The following is a 13,560-nucleotide window of genomic DNA, read 5'->3' as shown; positions in this document are numbered from 1 at the left end:
TGGCCCAGAGTTCAGCTGGAGCAGGCAAGCTTTGATCTGCATCAAGATCGGGTTCAGCAAAGGTCACGTTGAGAATTATAAACTGTTACACACAGGCCGTGACCACTTTACAACATATCGGAATCCACATGGTTTATTGCAATTTTGAGAAAGTGGGTTTCTTTTATTTATAAGAAAAAAGTTACTTTCAAAGTTTGGGTCACTGTGAATCCACAGACATGCAGCTGTTTATGGTTGTGGAGGCTCAAACACACCCTCATTGTCAATAATGGTTAATAAAACTTTACACACACACAGAGATAAAAACCAATATGGCAAACATAGTTATTCAGTTGAGTACACACACACTCACACACACACCACATCACATTCTCAACAACTTCTAGCCTCCATACCTTATAGAAAATGTATGTATTCATATCTAACACACATGATGTCTGCATATGCTGTTTCACACAACTACTGAATCCGTTTTATGTAGAGAAATAGACCAAATCAAGGGATGGAAAACCTTTTGATAAATCAAAAATAAAATAGACATTCTGCCCAAATAGTGCGATTTGAAAATGAAACACTGTCACAGCTCAGTTTTTTTTTTACTGTACTGTAGCGTTTTAAACCCTCCATTCATCATTCAGCCACTCATATGTTGTAATCCCTGTTAGTAAGACATCATCATATTTAAGAGCCATGTTTTAACTGGCAGAGCAGGTTTCATATGAGACTACAGAATGGGAACATCAACCCTCCCTGTTCAATCAATACTAGAAACCCCATACACTCCCCTCCTCTATCTTGTTCTCTGCTTCTCGCACATGTTCTGACTGTTTTTCATCCATTTCTGTACGTCATGATCACCCGCAGTTCCCCTCCCACTCCTCCTCCTCCATCAGTCCATTCCCTCTCTCCCTCTCCTCTCACCCAATCTTCCTATAAGAGGCAGCCAGAATTCCCAAGAGAGAGCCAATCAATTTCTCTACCGCTCATCGTCCCCTCCCTTTCTTTCTCATTTTCACTCTGTCTCTCTTGTCCATTCTTGCTAGCAATTTGTCACTTAGCAACTGGGTCTGCTATGCTGTAGTGAATCGTCCTTGGCTGCAGTACTCCTTAACCCTTTCCACACAACTAAGTCCTCCACTTAAACGCTATGATATTATTTATAAAAGAATATCTGACAAGTCCCAGTTTATGAGGTAGGAGCTTTAGAGACCCTCATGCCTTGGTGCTTGGAACTGCTGTGTATATGGGGACAAGTCCAAAAAATGATCCAAGCAAAAGTAATTGGTTTAAACCACTGAGCAAAAGCACCAAATTAACTTAATGAGTGACTGGTTACTGAAGCTATTTTAATCTGGAACCTCAGGCTTACATGTCATGGCTACCCCACACAGACAACTCGTGGATTAGCTCCTACCATTCACATGTTAGCATCTCAATAAGGTCAGCATAATGCGTTTAGCATAATGACAGATTGAACCTCTTGTGGCCAAATTGAAAATGCCATTTAGACTGCTCAGCTTTGCCAACACATAGAGCAATGCACTGTTATGGTAACGATAGGGATTGCTATTCAAGGCAGGCAGGAGTAGTGGATTTGTTTGATGTACATAATGACATGCTAACACCCCTGTAATCCTTTCTCAGTTTACTGCCAATGACATTTTAAGTATTCCTAATATGCTCCAGCGGTGCTGAGAAGCACAGCCGTCATGTGGATGTGCATTTAGGATTTTTATTTATTTTTGTCTGACTTATTTCCCCTGTGCTTCTTTCTCCATGCTGATCAGAGGTCAACACCTCAAGTGCAGCTTCTCCCTGTACATTACCCAAACTACAAAACACCTCCTGTTAAAACATCCCGTCCCGGCTGTTTGAAACCAACATCGAGAGGTTCTGTGCATTTGAGGGGAAGAAACCTCATTTGCATCACATTTCCACTGCATTAGCATATCTGCCTGCGTTCCCACACTCACTCACTCATCAGCCTCATTTGCCACTACCTGCTCCAACACTTTCATGTTTATTCATCCCTCTGTCTCGCAGACCTGTAATCAGATAACAAATCTCTGCACCATTAGCACATTCAAACAGGTGGGAACAGGTAATAAAATGCTATGGAGACAGAAACAGGTAAGAGCTTGAGGAAAAGATTATGGGAGAGCACAGGACAAGTCAGCTGGGTGAAAGACTTAGGAAGACAATAAGGAGAGACAGCCTTGTAAAGGAAAGACTAGCAGTGAACATTTTTATGACATTTTGTATCAGTGTGAAAGCCTGTCGTAAAATAGCACCAAAATGAAGACAGCGATTGTAGGCATCCTTAGCTGCTACCTGCATCCAAATTGGGAAAGTGCTGTCCTTCAATGTTCTGTCTCTACTCCTGCTTCAGTTAGCAACAACACCAGAGAAGTCATCTAGACTAGCTGGGAGTGAAGGCAAATCACAGTCTGCAGTATCACTGACGGTGGAGAAACCTGTGTCTTTTTTTTCCCCACTGCATTTCAAAATGAATAAATCAACATTTGTGCAAATTGGTGACACTAAAATGACACCCCTTCACACTTCAATTCTGTGGGAAAAACAACACACCTCTCACCTTTACTTCTGATGTCTTCTATTGTCATTTATTTTCCCAAATTCAGTTGGATTCTAGAGACTTGTTTTTGTTCTTACTTTACCCACAGTCAAAAATGGGGAAACAAACCTCCAATCCTGGGGATTTAATTCTTTTTAGTATCTAGGTAAGAGGTCATTTTTTATCTTGTACTCTTTAGCCCAGCTGTAACATTTTTTCTCATCAAGCACATCCATAAGCACATACAAAATATTAACAATAAAGAACAGCGAGAGATACTTCCTCTAAAACATGCATATTCATGTTCAGCTGCTATAGCTGTGTGCTCACAAACTGGATTGAAATTTATAAGAGTTAAGAGGTAGAAATAAAAGGTAAGTGTGCAGTTAATCCTGTGTTATTAATTCCTATGTTACAGTGCCATCTCTAGTTATATGAGCCATCTGTCTCTAGAAAAAAATGCAGTGTCTTTAACTAGATAGATACCAGTTCCATAGACATGCAAGACCTGGCCAAGCCAGGCCAAGTACATGGCACAAACTTAGCATGGAGACAAGAGCATCCACAAAATGATACAATGTCACATGGTTTATTTCCTACAATGAAATCATCCTAAGAACGTAAGGCACTTGTAAAAACCAGCTGCTCAGTACTTAAATAATTTAGCCTAGTTTAGTACGAATCTTTACCGTCATATTTTATAGTCTTAGTTTATAGCAGTTACACATGTTTGACATTGAACTTCCACATCCTGATGAGATCTGAAGTGAAAGGAGCGCCACTGTTCAAAAGAGGCAGTCAGTCAGTCCGTCACAGATGGGAAAATAGAGATGAGGATGATAGGAAGCGTGACAGAAAAAGAGAGAGAATTATGACCATCTGCATTGGAATACGCAATATGTCCTACTGCAGTTTTCATGCACACATACCTATACAGAAGCACACACCCTCACATGCTGTTTGTTTGCAGACTCCTCTCTCCGCTGTAATTGCAGTGACATTTATATTTGCACCTGAAGCCTGTCTGCCAGTTTCCATTACTTGGAGCCAGACTTAGAGAGAGGCGGACTAGTGTGAATGCCGGATGATTGGAATAAACGTGGAACCAAATGTACCTGAAAGAGCTATTTTGAATTGAAGCCCAGCTCCACTCTGTCTGACAGGGTCACCCACAGAGTGTGTGTGTGTTACCGTGGACAGCTTGATACACCGCACATGCATAAATTCCCAGTCAGGCATATTGATATGTATAATATGGACTGAGCTTGTCCTTAAATGTTTACAACACAGATTGACTTTTCATGAGTTGCTTATCATTAATTAAGATTCTGAAATTTCCACCTGATGACAAATTACACCTCTCCCCTTCCCTCCCGCCCCCTAATACTATTCTACAATATCACTTTTAGCACTTTTTCCTAAAGGCCCAAATTGGAAATTTATAGGGGAACGGTCATCAGTCTTAGAACTTTCTCAGTTACAATGATAAATCTATCTGGACTGGGAATCTTGGCTCCACTGCACTATCCATTGATCATGTTCACAGCTTTGTCATTAAATATTTATTCAGCTTATTCGCTGGTGGCCGCAATTCAGTAACGTCCACCGTGACAAGTGTGTAAAAGATCAGCAACTCAACAAAAGCATCATTTCACATCTTAGCCATCTCTGGCTGGCATCCCACCGGTCTTCTGCACACGCTGACAGAACCACATGAATTGTTTCACCGCTCGCAGCCGCAGAGGAAAGATAGCAAATTACCATGTTAACAGCTCTAACATTAGCTCATCTCCCCTCTTCTTCCACCTCTTCCCCCAGTATTTAATATATGAAGATTTCCTAGCCCAGGGGGCCCTTTGGGACAGATGCAACACAAAGTTGTTTGTCTGGGCCTGTGGTTGTTTACATGACTAGGAGCTTTATCCTCCATCAGCAAACATCGGCATCCGCAGCCTTCGTTTTCCCACATGGGTCAATTATAGAGAGGGTGATGGGCTGTCACAGCAGGGGCTCCAGGCATGTTGGGTCTGAGGCAAATTTTGAACAAGTACACCGTGGAAAAGGAAATTTACTGTAAGACAGTATAATTAGCTGTACAGGAAAGGAATGAGCTGGTCTCCTACTATATTCTTATTTTGTACAAGAGTTGTTTATCTCCAAAATCCCTTGTCATAGTTATCTTTTTGTACATTTGTTGTCAGCCCACTGTGAGGTATTTCCTCTATACTACACCCCCCACATGACTGAGACATTTTAAGAATCCCTGGGATGCTTTCTGGGAGGGATAAGGAGGGATTCAGCTCATATGGCTTGTTATTATAGAAGATGTTATGCGGCCATCATCAGTGATGCACACATTTCATTCTTGAACATTAGAAAGTACATCCAAACTGAGAAATCATGACAGAAACCCTTTAAACCAGCTAGTTACCAGACCATTCTGCCTACCATTTGATAACAAAAGTTTAATTTTCTGCACGATTGATCTTGACAGTGGAGCAGCAGTTCAGCAGTACTTACAGTTCTCAAGCCTGCAGTAAAAAGTCTGACTTGTATAATAGCTATGCCTCTAGATCTTCTACACATCTACTTTCACACATCAGTTTCAGTGGCTCAGTTCGCTGCATTTCTCTCTAGTCAGGCTGTTTATTCATATAGCACTTTCTGCTTCTTACTCTTCTCAAATCATAAGCCCAGACTAACTCCCCATCTACTTACTTTTAAGAGAATGGTTAGGTTGTTATTGTGCAGACAATCTTAAAACAATTGAGTTCCCACAACCCACTAAGCTTCATGAAGGCACCTTCATAGATTAACAAAAATCTTCACATCAAAATGGTGTGAAATGTAAGTCAATGTGACAATGAGCAAATTAAATAATGAACAACAAATTAAATAAGTGAATTGTGGTTTCATATGCACAGGTTTCAAGTCCGTGTTCTTTTCTTTACCCTCATTCATTTTGTCTGTTGGACAGACATCAGTTACTCTGCACACCTTGACCCTGTAGATTTAACCTTTTACCAAGACCTGCCCTTCTTAAATGAACATACTGTTTACTCACTAACTGTGTAGACTGACACACATACACGTGTTCATTCATTACAGGAGATTATGCAGACACTATTCATACAGAGGTCCAAATGTAATCTTAGTCTTTCATTTCCACCACCCATCTTTTCACTCGCAGCCGCCACTTTATCGTGTCATTTCGAAGATCATCAGCAATTTCTGAGGGATACATTTTTTTCACAACCATCCCAGGGCTGTTCTGTCAAAGAACTGAGAGAGAGATAAGTTTTAAATCCAGACATCAAATGCCTGTGAGGGATCTAAAACTTACAGAATTCAAAATGTTGCACTTCATAATCTCTCATCTCTTTTGCCCCATTGGATCCCCAAACCATATTTGAATGAGTTTTGAAAAGCCCGCAGTCATTGTCACCTTTGTAAGGGTACATTTGTCGAACTTAATTAACCATTGTCAGGCTCCCAGTTTTTTGAACTTCCTATCACATCCACTCTTTGATGTATCAGCTGCTGTTTTTGTCAGCTCAGAGGCATGGGAGTACAGTGTGGTGTGGATATGTAAATGCACACCCACCGTTGACTCTTATTTACCTAATTAATGGATTAAGAGGTGTCATTAAACAAAGTGGGTGACTGGTGGCAGCACTTTAACATGACCCCGAATCAAAGAGTGGGCGTACATGAAGCTTCAAATCGGCCAGTTAGGCCCATAGGGAGGACTTTGTTTATGGCTACCACTTAGATTCAGCTCCCACACAGATAGCATGAACACATACAGTAGTAATCCATCCCACACACACACCCACAGCACTGTATGCACTGTACACGCTACAGGGGCAGATTGTAGCACAACATATCAAGCAAATGCAGGCCCCTGCATCAACATGAAACATTCTACTGGCATTTTTTAATCTTATATATATATATACATCTCAACTGCCTGACCTGGAGCTCTGTAGTTAATTATTGTATGTACAGATTTGGATTGTAGTTAGGAAGAGCCCCATTCCCATTTTTGTTCCCGTCAGATATGCTTCCCCACAGCAGCTGACAGTTTCAACTTTCAGATCAAGATATAAGATGTCCTCTAGATGTCCACTCTGTCCAGAGGGAATACTCAGGGCAGATCTCAGTGATAGATCCTTTACCCCTCTCACTGCCATTTGCCAACTTTTGCACAGTTAACCATGACAGGTGGAAGATATGCGACATAGCTCCTTGTTTAATGATTTATTTATTTCGCTTCAGTGTATTTGGTATGCTTTTCTCTTTCCAGGGACTCCAAACATGGATGATGTTGAGGAAATTACTTAAAAGACTAAATGAACATTTCTCTCTCTTTCAGGATGCTGCAGATACCAGAGCTCTCAGTGAAATGCCTCTGTTCTTCTTTCTGCCCTTCGTTATCCTTTTCTTTCATGCTCAACAATAGGCTCAGTTAATTATGTTTTCCTAAATGCCCTGATGAGTTCACACCAGTACTTCTCAATACTGGAAATGCACTGTTTAATGCACTGCACTTTTAACCATAATTGTTAATTTTCACAATGCAATAATTTCTTTTTGTTTTCTCTTGCATATACCACAGTAGCCTCTTAATGACTTCTTGGGGAAATTTTGCTTAGAGATTTTTCACCTTTTGAAGTCACAAAAACATGATTGGCCACGCCCAGTACTAAAGAGCGCCAATTTGAAATGGAATACACCCCACCGCCAGTAAGCCCCCTGAAAAGATTAGCTTGTCAGAGTGAATACTAATACTGATGTACTTTTCCCTCATTCCCTTCCCCACTCAAAACAAACACCCCCATCAAAACTACCCAAGTCCCCTCTGTGGAAGTTGATTTGCTAACTCTTGTCTCTTTTACTAACAACAAGCTTCAGAATTCTTCCAATTTGATTCTTTTCATTGGTGAATTTTCTTTTCCCTTACCTTTTATGATTTCAACAACTAACACTGTGTCATTCACGGAATGTGAACCATCTGTTGTTTTCTCTACTTAACTTGCGACTTACATACTAACAAATGTATTGTTATCCTTTCCTTTGTTCTTTATGATTTTCTTTTGTAGATGACCCTTTAAAACAAAATAGTTATACTATTGCTTTCTTTATTTCTTTATTTGGATGTTTTACTACATAAACAATAGGAAAGATACATTATTTTTAAATTATATTTCACTTTTACATTAAATTTTTGCTTAGAATCGTGTCGCCTATTAAAAGGAGAAGCTGGTCTTGCAAAAGGCGATTTTTCTTTTTTTCTTTCCCACTTTTTTGGGGTTGAGGTGTGTTTTCTTGAGTTTAAGGTTTGTCATTATTTTTTTTTCTTTTTCCTCCCCCTGTTTTCTCCTGAAGCACGCAGGCATTGGACACGCTATGGTAAACAAACTGCATTATATGGTAGATATCATTCTAATTGTCTTATACTTTGGTTTGCCCTGGGTTTTCCGTTACCTCTTTCTATTCTGTTTGCTTTACTGAAAGTACAATCCGCCATCAGTTCCAAGGTAGCTGAAAAACTCCACCTCTCTGTTTTTCTTTTAGCCCTCTCTATATATATGTTATTGCTTTTTATTGCCATCCAGTTCTCCCCTTCCTGAAAAAATTAACGTGTTCATCCAAAGAGGTCTGCCCAAAAAGATACAGAAATTACTTAAATTTAGATTTGAAGATTTTGTTTGTTGTGCTGTTTTATTTTCTGTCTCTTTTTATTTGGTTATTTGTTATTTTTCTTTGACTTCAAACACTATCCGTATGAAGAAATAAAGAATTATAATGCAAGATATTTTCTCAATTGAGTATTAGAAACGTATTAAGATTTTTCTTTACTTTCTGTTAATCCCTGTTTCTTCCTAATTTATTTTCTTAGTAAAACCCTATTAAGTGAGCGCACGCAGCAGACTTCTCAAGCAGACAAATAGCCTGCTATGGCAACTCCAGTGAGAGGAAGTAAAAAAAAAACAAAAAAACTTCTTCATTAATTTCCTCAACTTTTTAACAACATGAGAGGAATGGCACTGAGGAGACCATCTTGCTATGTAGCCTCAGTCAGACCTGTTCAGCCTGTTATGGAGCCACCTGTTATCTAGGCTTGCCATCCTGTGGTTTATGAACTCGTGAAGAGTATTTACAAGTCTTGATTTAGTGGCCAAAGCCCCCACTGTAAAGTAGACCTCAAATGAGGGCTTGATCCCATTAGTGGCCCTAGGCTGATTTATGATCAAGATGGGACTGTTCCCAGACCTGCACCTGAACACGTTCCCTCTCTTACACACACACACACACACATGCACGCTTAATAAAGTGCTTTAATGTGCCTATAGTCCCCCTGAACTCCGTTGCAGAAATGATCAAATCAAGAGCACTGATGACAGCTCATTATTGAAAATAAAACAGCAATTGCTCCTCTGCTGTATTGAGCTGCAGACTGGAGGAAGATTGCCAAAAAAAAAAAGAGTCTCTGTCTAACACTTATTACACTGAATGCACTATATGCCTGCCAGTGCACACTAGTAGACCACCCTTAGCATGTAGCTGTGATCAGACTTACTTGCTTTCACTGGACTTTTCCGAATAATAAATGGAGCTCTCTGCCCATTGATGCAGATCATAAAGGGAGCTGCCTGGGAAACTCTGAACTGTGTGCGATCAACCCCTCATTAACACTAACACTAACTTATATTTCTTATACTTTACTGGCCTCACCCTTTGCATGAAGAGACTTGAACCCCCTTCCCAATCTATCTTTCTTTTTCTTTCCTTTTTTTTGGTTTTCGATTTACAGATTGCATTGAGTATATATGTATATGTATATATCCTGGCTAACATATATACATACATATATCAATTGTCCTAATATAATCAATATGGCCATGAAACATGTTAGCCACACCCTCTTTATTTGTTTATTTAATTTTACTTTATTATTATATTTTGTTTTACTTCTATAAGTTTAACTTCAAAATTAACTTACTAAAATGAATAATGACCTCACACCTTATCTTGCTGAAACAAAAAATGGGAAAAAGTAAAGAGGGGAGACGGATTTTCATTTCCTTGGTGAATAGAGGATTGATGCCCCAAGGAATAAAACTGGCCAATCCATCATAAGACATGACTTGGAGAAAACTGTTATGAGTGTGCAGAAAGTCACTGTATCTGTTAGTGACTCACTCAGTCTTGGCTCAGATTTGACAAAAGTAATTTGAACACATCAGAAATAGTGTGGTGAGATTCTTTTAGAGGCATAATGAGAACTGGAATTTTGACTGTGCTGATTTTTTTTGGTCTGTGTATGTCTATCCAATAACTCAGAGGACAGCTATAGTTATGGTACACTATGTCCTACCTTTGGGATAGTAATTGCTCTATTCACCAAGACAGAAATTTCTTCTCTCCCCTCTCAGTTTTCCCTATTCTTTAAAAAACCCTCTCATTTCCGTTGATTTCATCTGTGATTGGTGACATTGGTCTCATCCTGTCCCACTTCCACCTCCAAACTGACAGTATCCAGTGGTTGTATTCCTGCACTCTGTCTGCATGTTTCTATTGGCTAGAACGTCTCCACATCAGCATCCTCACAGGGTGTAAATGCTGCTCTAGCCCAGCGCGTGTCAGTCTGTTGTACACGTGTCTAAATGGGTTTTTCTGTTGCATTCTTGTCCAAAAAAAAAAAACCACAACGTAACATTGAAAGTTCTCTTCCTTTCCCCATTTGTCTGGTGGTGTTGTGCCCTGCAATCAAACTTACTTCCCCACTACTTCCCCATTTTGCTGCATCTTGCCAAATGGTTTATTTGTTCTTTTTTGTTTAATAGTTGGTCTGTTTGTGTTGTGTCTAATGGACCCCCCACCCCCACCCCCTCCTCCTGCCCCCCCCCTTCACCCATTCTTTCTGTCATCTTTCCATTTAAATGCATGGCTTGTGTGTCACCCTGTTAGCTTGGATGGATTCATTTTGTTTCTTCTTAACCAAAACAAACCCTTGTCATATGAGATAACACATTCAGTCCAAATCTGGATCTGGTTTGAGCAATCAAATTGCAGAGGACTTTTAAAGAATCCTCACCTTCTCTTACCTCTTTGACTAAATTTACTAAAACAGTGTTACTAATCTACTGTTTGAATCAAACCTTTGTTATAACTGTACTAACAACCATTTTTGTGTCTGACTTTCCCTTACTTACAAAAGTACTAACCGATTCCGTTCACCCTCCAACCCTTTTAACTCTTTTCGGTACACAGCTTAAGAACTTCCCCCCTTCTCTCTCCCAATTGCCCCAAACCTCCCTCATGTCCTTACTAACCTAGGGATGTAGCTTAGTTCTAAGGTTCCAAACTACATATCTCATATTTATTATTGAAAAACAGGACCATCCCGCAACATAAATTGAGCCCGGCTAATACATTTTGACAAGCTGCCAGACACCTATTGTCCACCACTGGATTAGAACCATTTCTTTCCCTTTCTCTCTCGAGCATCCTTCCTGTGTGCGCAGATTGTTATGACATATTTCTAATGTGAGCCTCTAACTGTGTAATGTTATGTATTAATTCCAAAATATAACCCATTATTTCTCCCTGCAAAAGATTTCTGACAGTAATCAGATGTAGTGCCAAAAAGGGTAAGTGATGCATTTTCAAGGTAAGCTTGATGCCACCTCTCTGCATGGATTATAATGTTAATGTATGAAGGTACTGATAGATGTCTGTACGTAGTCAGATTGTGCCGTGGTAATCAGAAATTGCTGAAACTACAGACTCTGACTCAAAGTAAAGATTGGATGCTCAAAATCTCAACTGCCTTTGGGAACTGAAGGTAGAATATGATCTTTAATCCTGAATAGAAGATGTGTGCATGGTGAGAGTGAGTGACTCACATGAAGCTACTTCCCATTGTATGTGTTGAAGGCCTGACAGGATATGGCTTCGAATACCATGAGATGTAAAATTTCTCATTTTCCCTTTTGATATTTGGCTAACATAAGCTTCAACACTTGCTATGATACATTACAGAACCACCTGGGTTCATTCTGATGCTCTTTCTTATGGAAAGTGGTGGCCGCTTCTTAATTTTGCCCTAGTCAGCACATAAGTTGGTGCCAGACTGAAAATCAGTAAAGACAGTAGATGAGCTGTGTGTGCCCTCAGTATGTTGAAAATTGTGTGCAAGTGCATAAGATTAGATGTAGTTTCTTCTCCAAGCACATGTGATTTACAACTGGAGCACACTAAATTAAAACACAGTTACACTGTATAGTGGATTGGGTTAGTTTTATTTCAAGTGCAGTGTTATTTTCTTTGCTGCATTCAATAAAACATTTTACGTGTGATGTAAGTGTGGTCGGTGTAATCCTCAGCACAGCTGGAATCCCCTTGACCTGTGTTTACTTGATGAGAGGGGGATCTACTTTATGGAGCCCTCTGTCAGATATGGTCAATGAGCCCGTGACACGCTCAGCTGAGCACACCACACGACTCCACACACAACAGTTCTAGTTCACTAGACACTACATGTGAAGACCCACAACAGAAGCTTTGTTATTCTGTGGGTAGTTTGTGGTTTATGAGGAGCAAGCACAGGAGTAAAAGATTGATTGAACAGAATGGAGGTTAAAAACATAAAAGAAAGCATCCCCCCCACCACAGGGCCATGTAGGCAGCCAGTTCAGCAGCGTGTGAATGGGTAAAACGGAACGTTTCTCCTGATTTGAACTTCAGAGCTGTGTCAATCCTTTCACAGTATATTCAGCTGTAAACAACTCCAGCCTGTGTTTTTCTGTGTTATCTGGGACACGCAGTTCAGCACAGATCAACCAGGTCTGTTTGGTTTCTGTGTGTACTGGGCTAAAGAAGTATTTGAAGAGCAGCTTGGTAAAAATCAAGGGATCCAACAGAAGCAGTAAGGTCTTTGGAGTTTGATCTGTGTATTACATTTGTTGTCCTATTTAAATAGTCCTATTTGTGTGTGTGGTGTGTGTGTGTGTCGGGGTGTTAGTTGTTTGCTTCAGATATGTATGAAAGGATCAACAAGGCCAAATTTTTAGACTAATGTTTTTACAAGTTGATTGATTTTATTATTGTGCACCCAGTAGAATAAAGATTCAAACTGGAAGAGAGCAGTGAGTGATGCTAGAAAAGTGCTAATTAGCTGACAGTTATATTTTTAGTATTTATCAGGTATTTTTCTTAGATTATCACACTAGGTTTCAAAAAGGAAACTGTGATCACACAGTTGAAAATAATTCTTTTCAGGCAGTATTGTTTCACATGCTCAGATCTCTTATAGATGTTTTCCCAGCAAATGAAATCACACTTTTTTTCATACAGCAAACAATGGGCCAACCCTTTTCGCTGATAAAACAAAAGTCATTATTGTCACTAACCCAGCTGTTTACTACTACTACTACTTTCAATAATCAAGGGAACACACTTGTTAGTGGAATTTCATTTAGTGACTTAGATCCAACATTTCATCACCCATTAATTATTTTACCTGTAAGCTCTTATCACCATTAAATGTAGAGAAATAACAGAGGGAGCTAATGCTGGAGGTTCACCTGTGCCGATATCGCCATGTTTTATTTAAGTGAAACATTGTTTTAAAGTGACTTGCAGTTAGCTTTGTCTATGCTTCAGTCAGATGTACCTATCAGGATTGGGAGGAGCGTCATGTCTCCATACTGAATAATAAAATAATAAATAATAATAATAATAAAACAAAGGATCTCAGGGAAATCGGGCAGCCAAAATCTCTCTGGTATAATCTTATAGTCTGTCTGCATTTGGCAGGAAGCATTTTTGAGATGGGAAAGCATGCTGATTTCCTCCAGGCTATATGGCTTCCAGGCTGGGAGAACCAGGGTATTTCAACTAGCAACCTGTGATATCATCACCTCTTCCCTCCTCCGGCCAGTGATGCAAGTGCTTGTAATGTTACTCAATGGAATGGG

The 13,560-nt window shown here is 39.7% G+C and overlaps 1 protein-coding gene across 1 annotated transcript in view; it reads left to right on the top strand.

The window, feature by feature from the left end:
* nrxn2b (neurexin 2b) overlaps positions 1-13,560 on the top strand; it is a 609,692-nt gene that overhangs the window by 249,935 nt on the left and 346,197 nt on the right. Inside the window, 1 exon segment of the mRNA XM_051075715.1 lies at positions 7,964-7,987. Coding sequence (XP_050931672.1) covers positions 7,964-7,987 — 24 coding nt within the window.

This window comes from Lates calcarifer, linkage group LG14, assembly GCF_001640805.2.
Source record: "Lates calcarifer isolate ASB-BC8 linkage group LG14, TLL_Latcal_v3, whole genome shotgun sequence".
Classification (NCBI taxonomy): Eukaryota; Metazoa; Chordata; class Actinopteri; family Centropomidae; genus Lates; species Lates calcarifer.
This window is presented reverse-complemented; position numbering and strand designations above follow the sequence as displayed.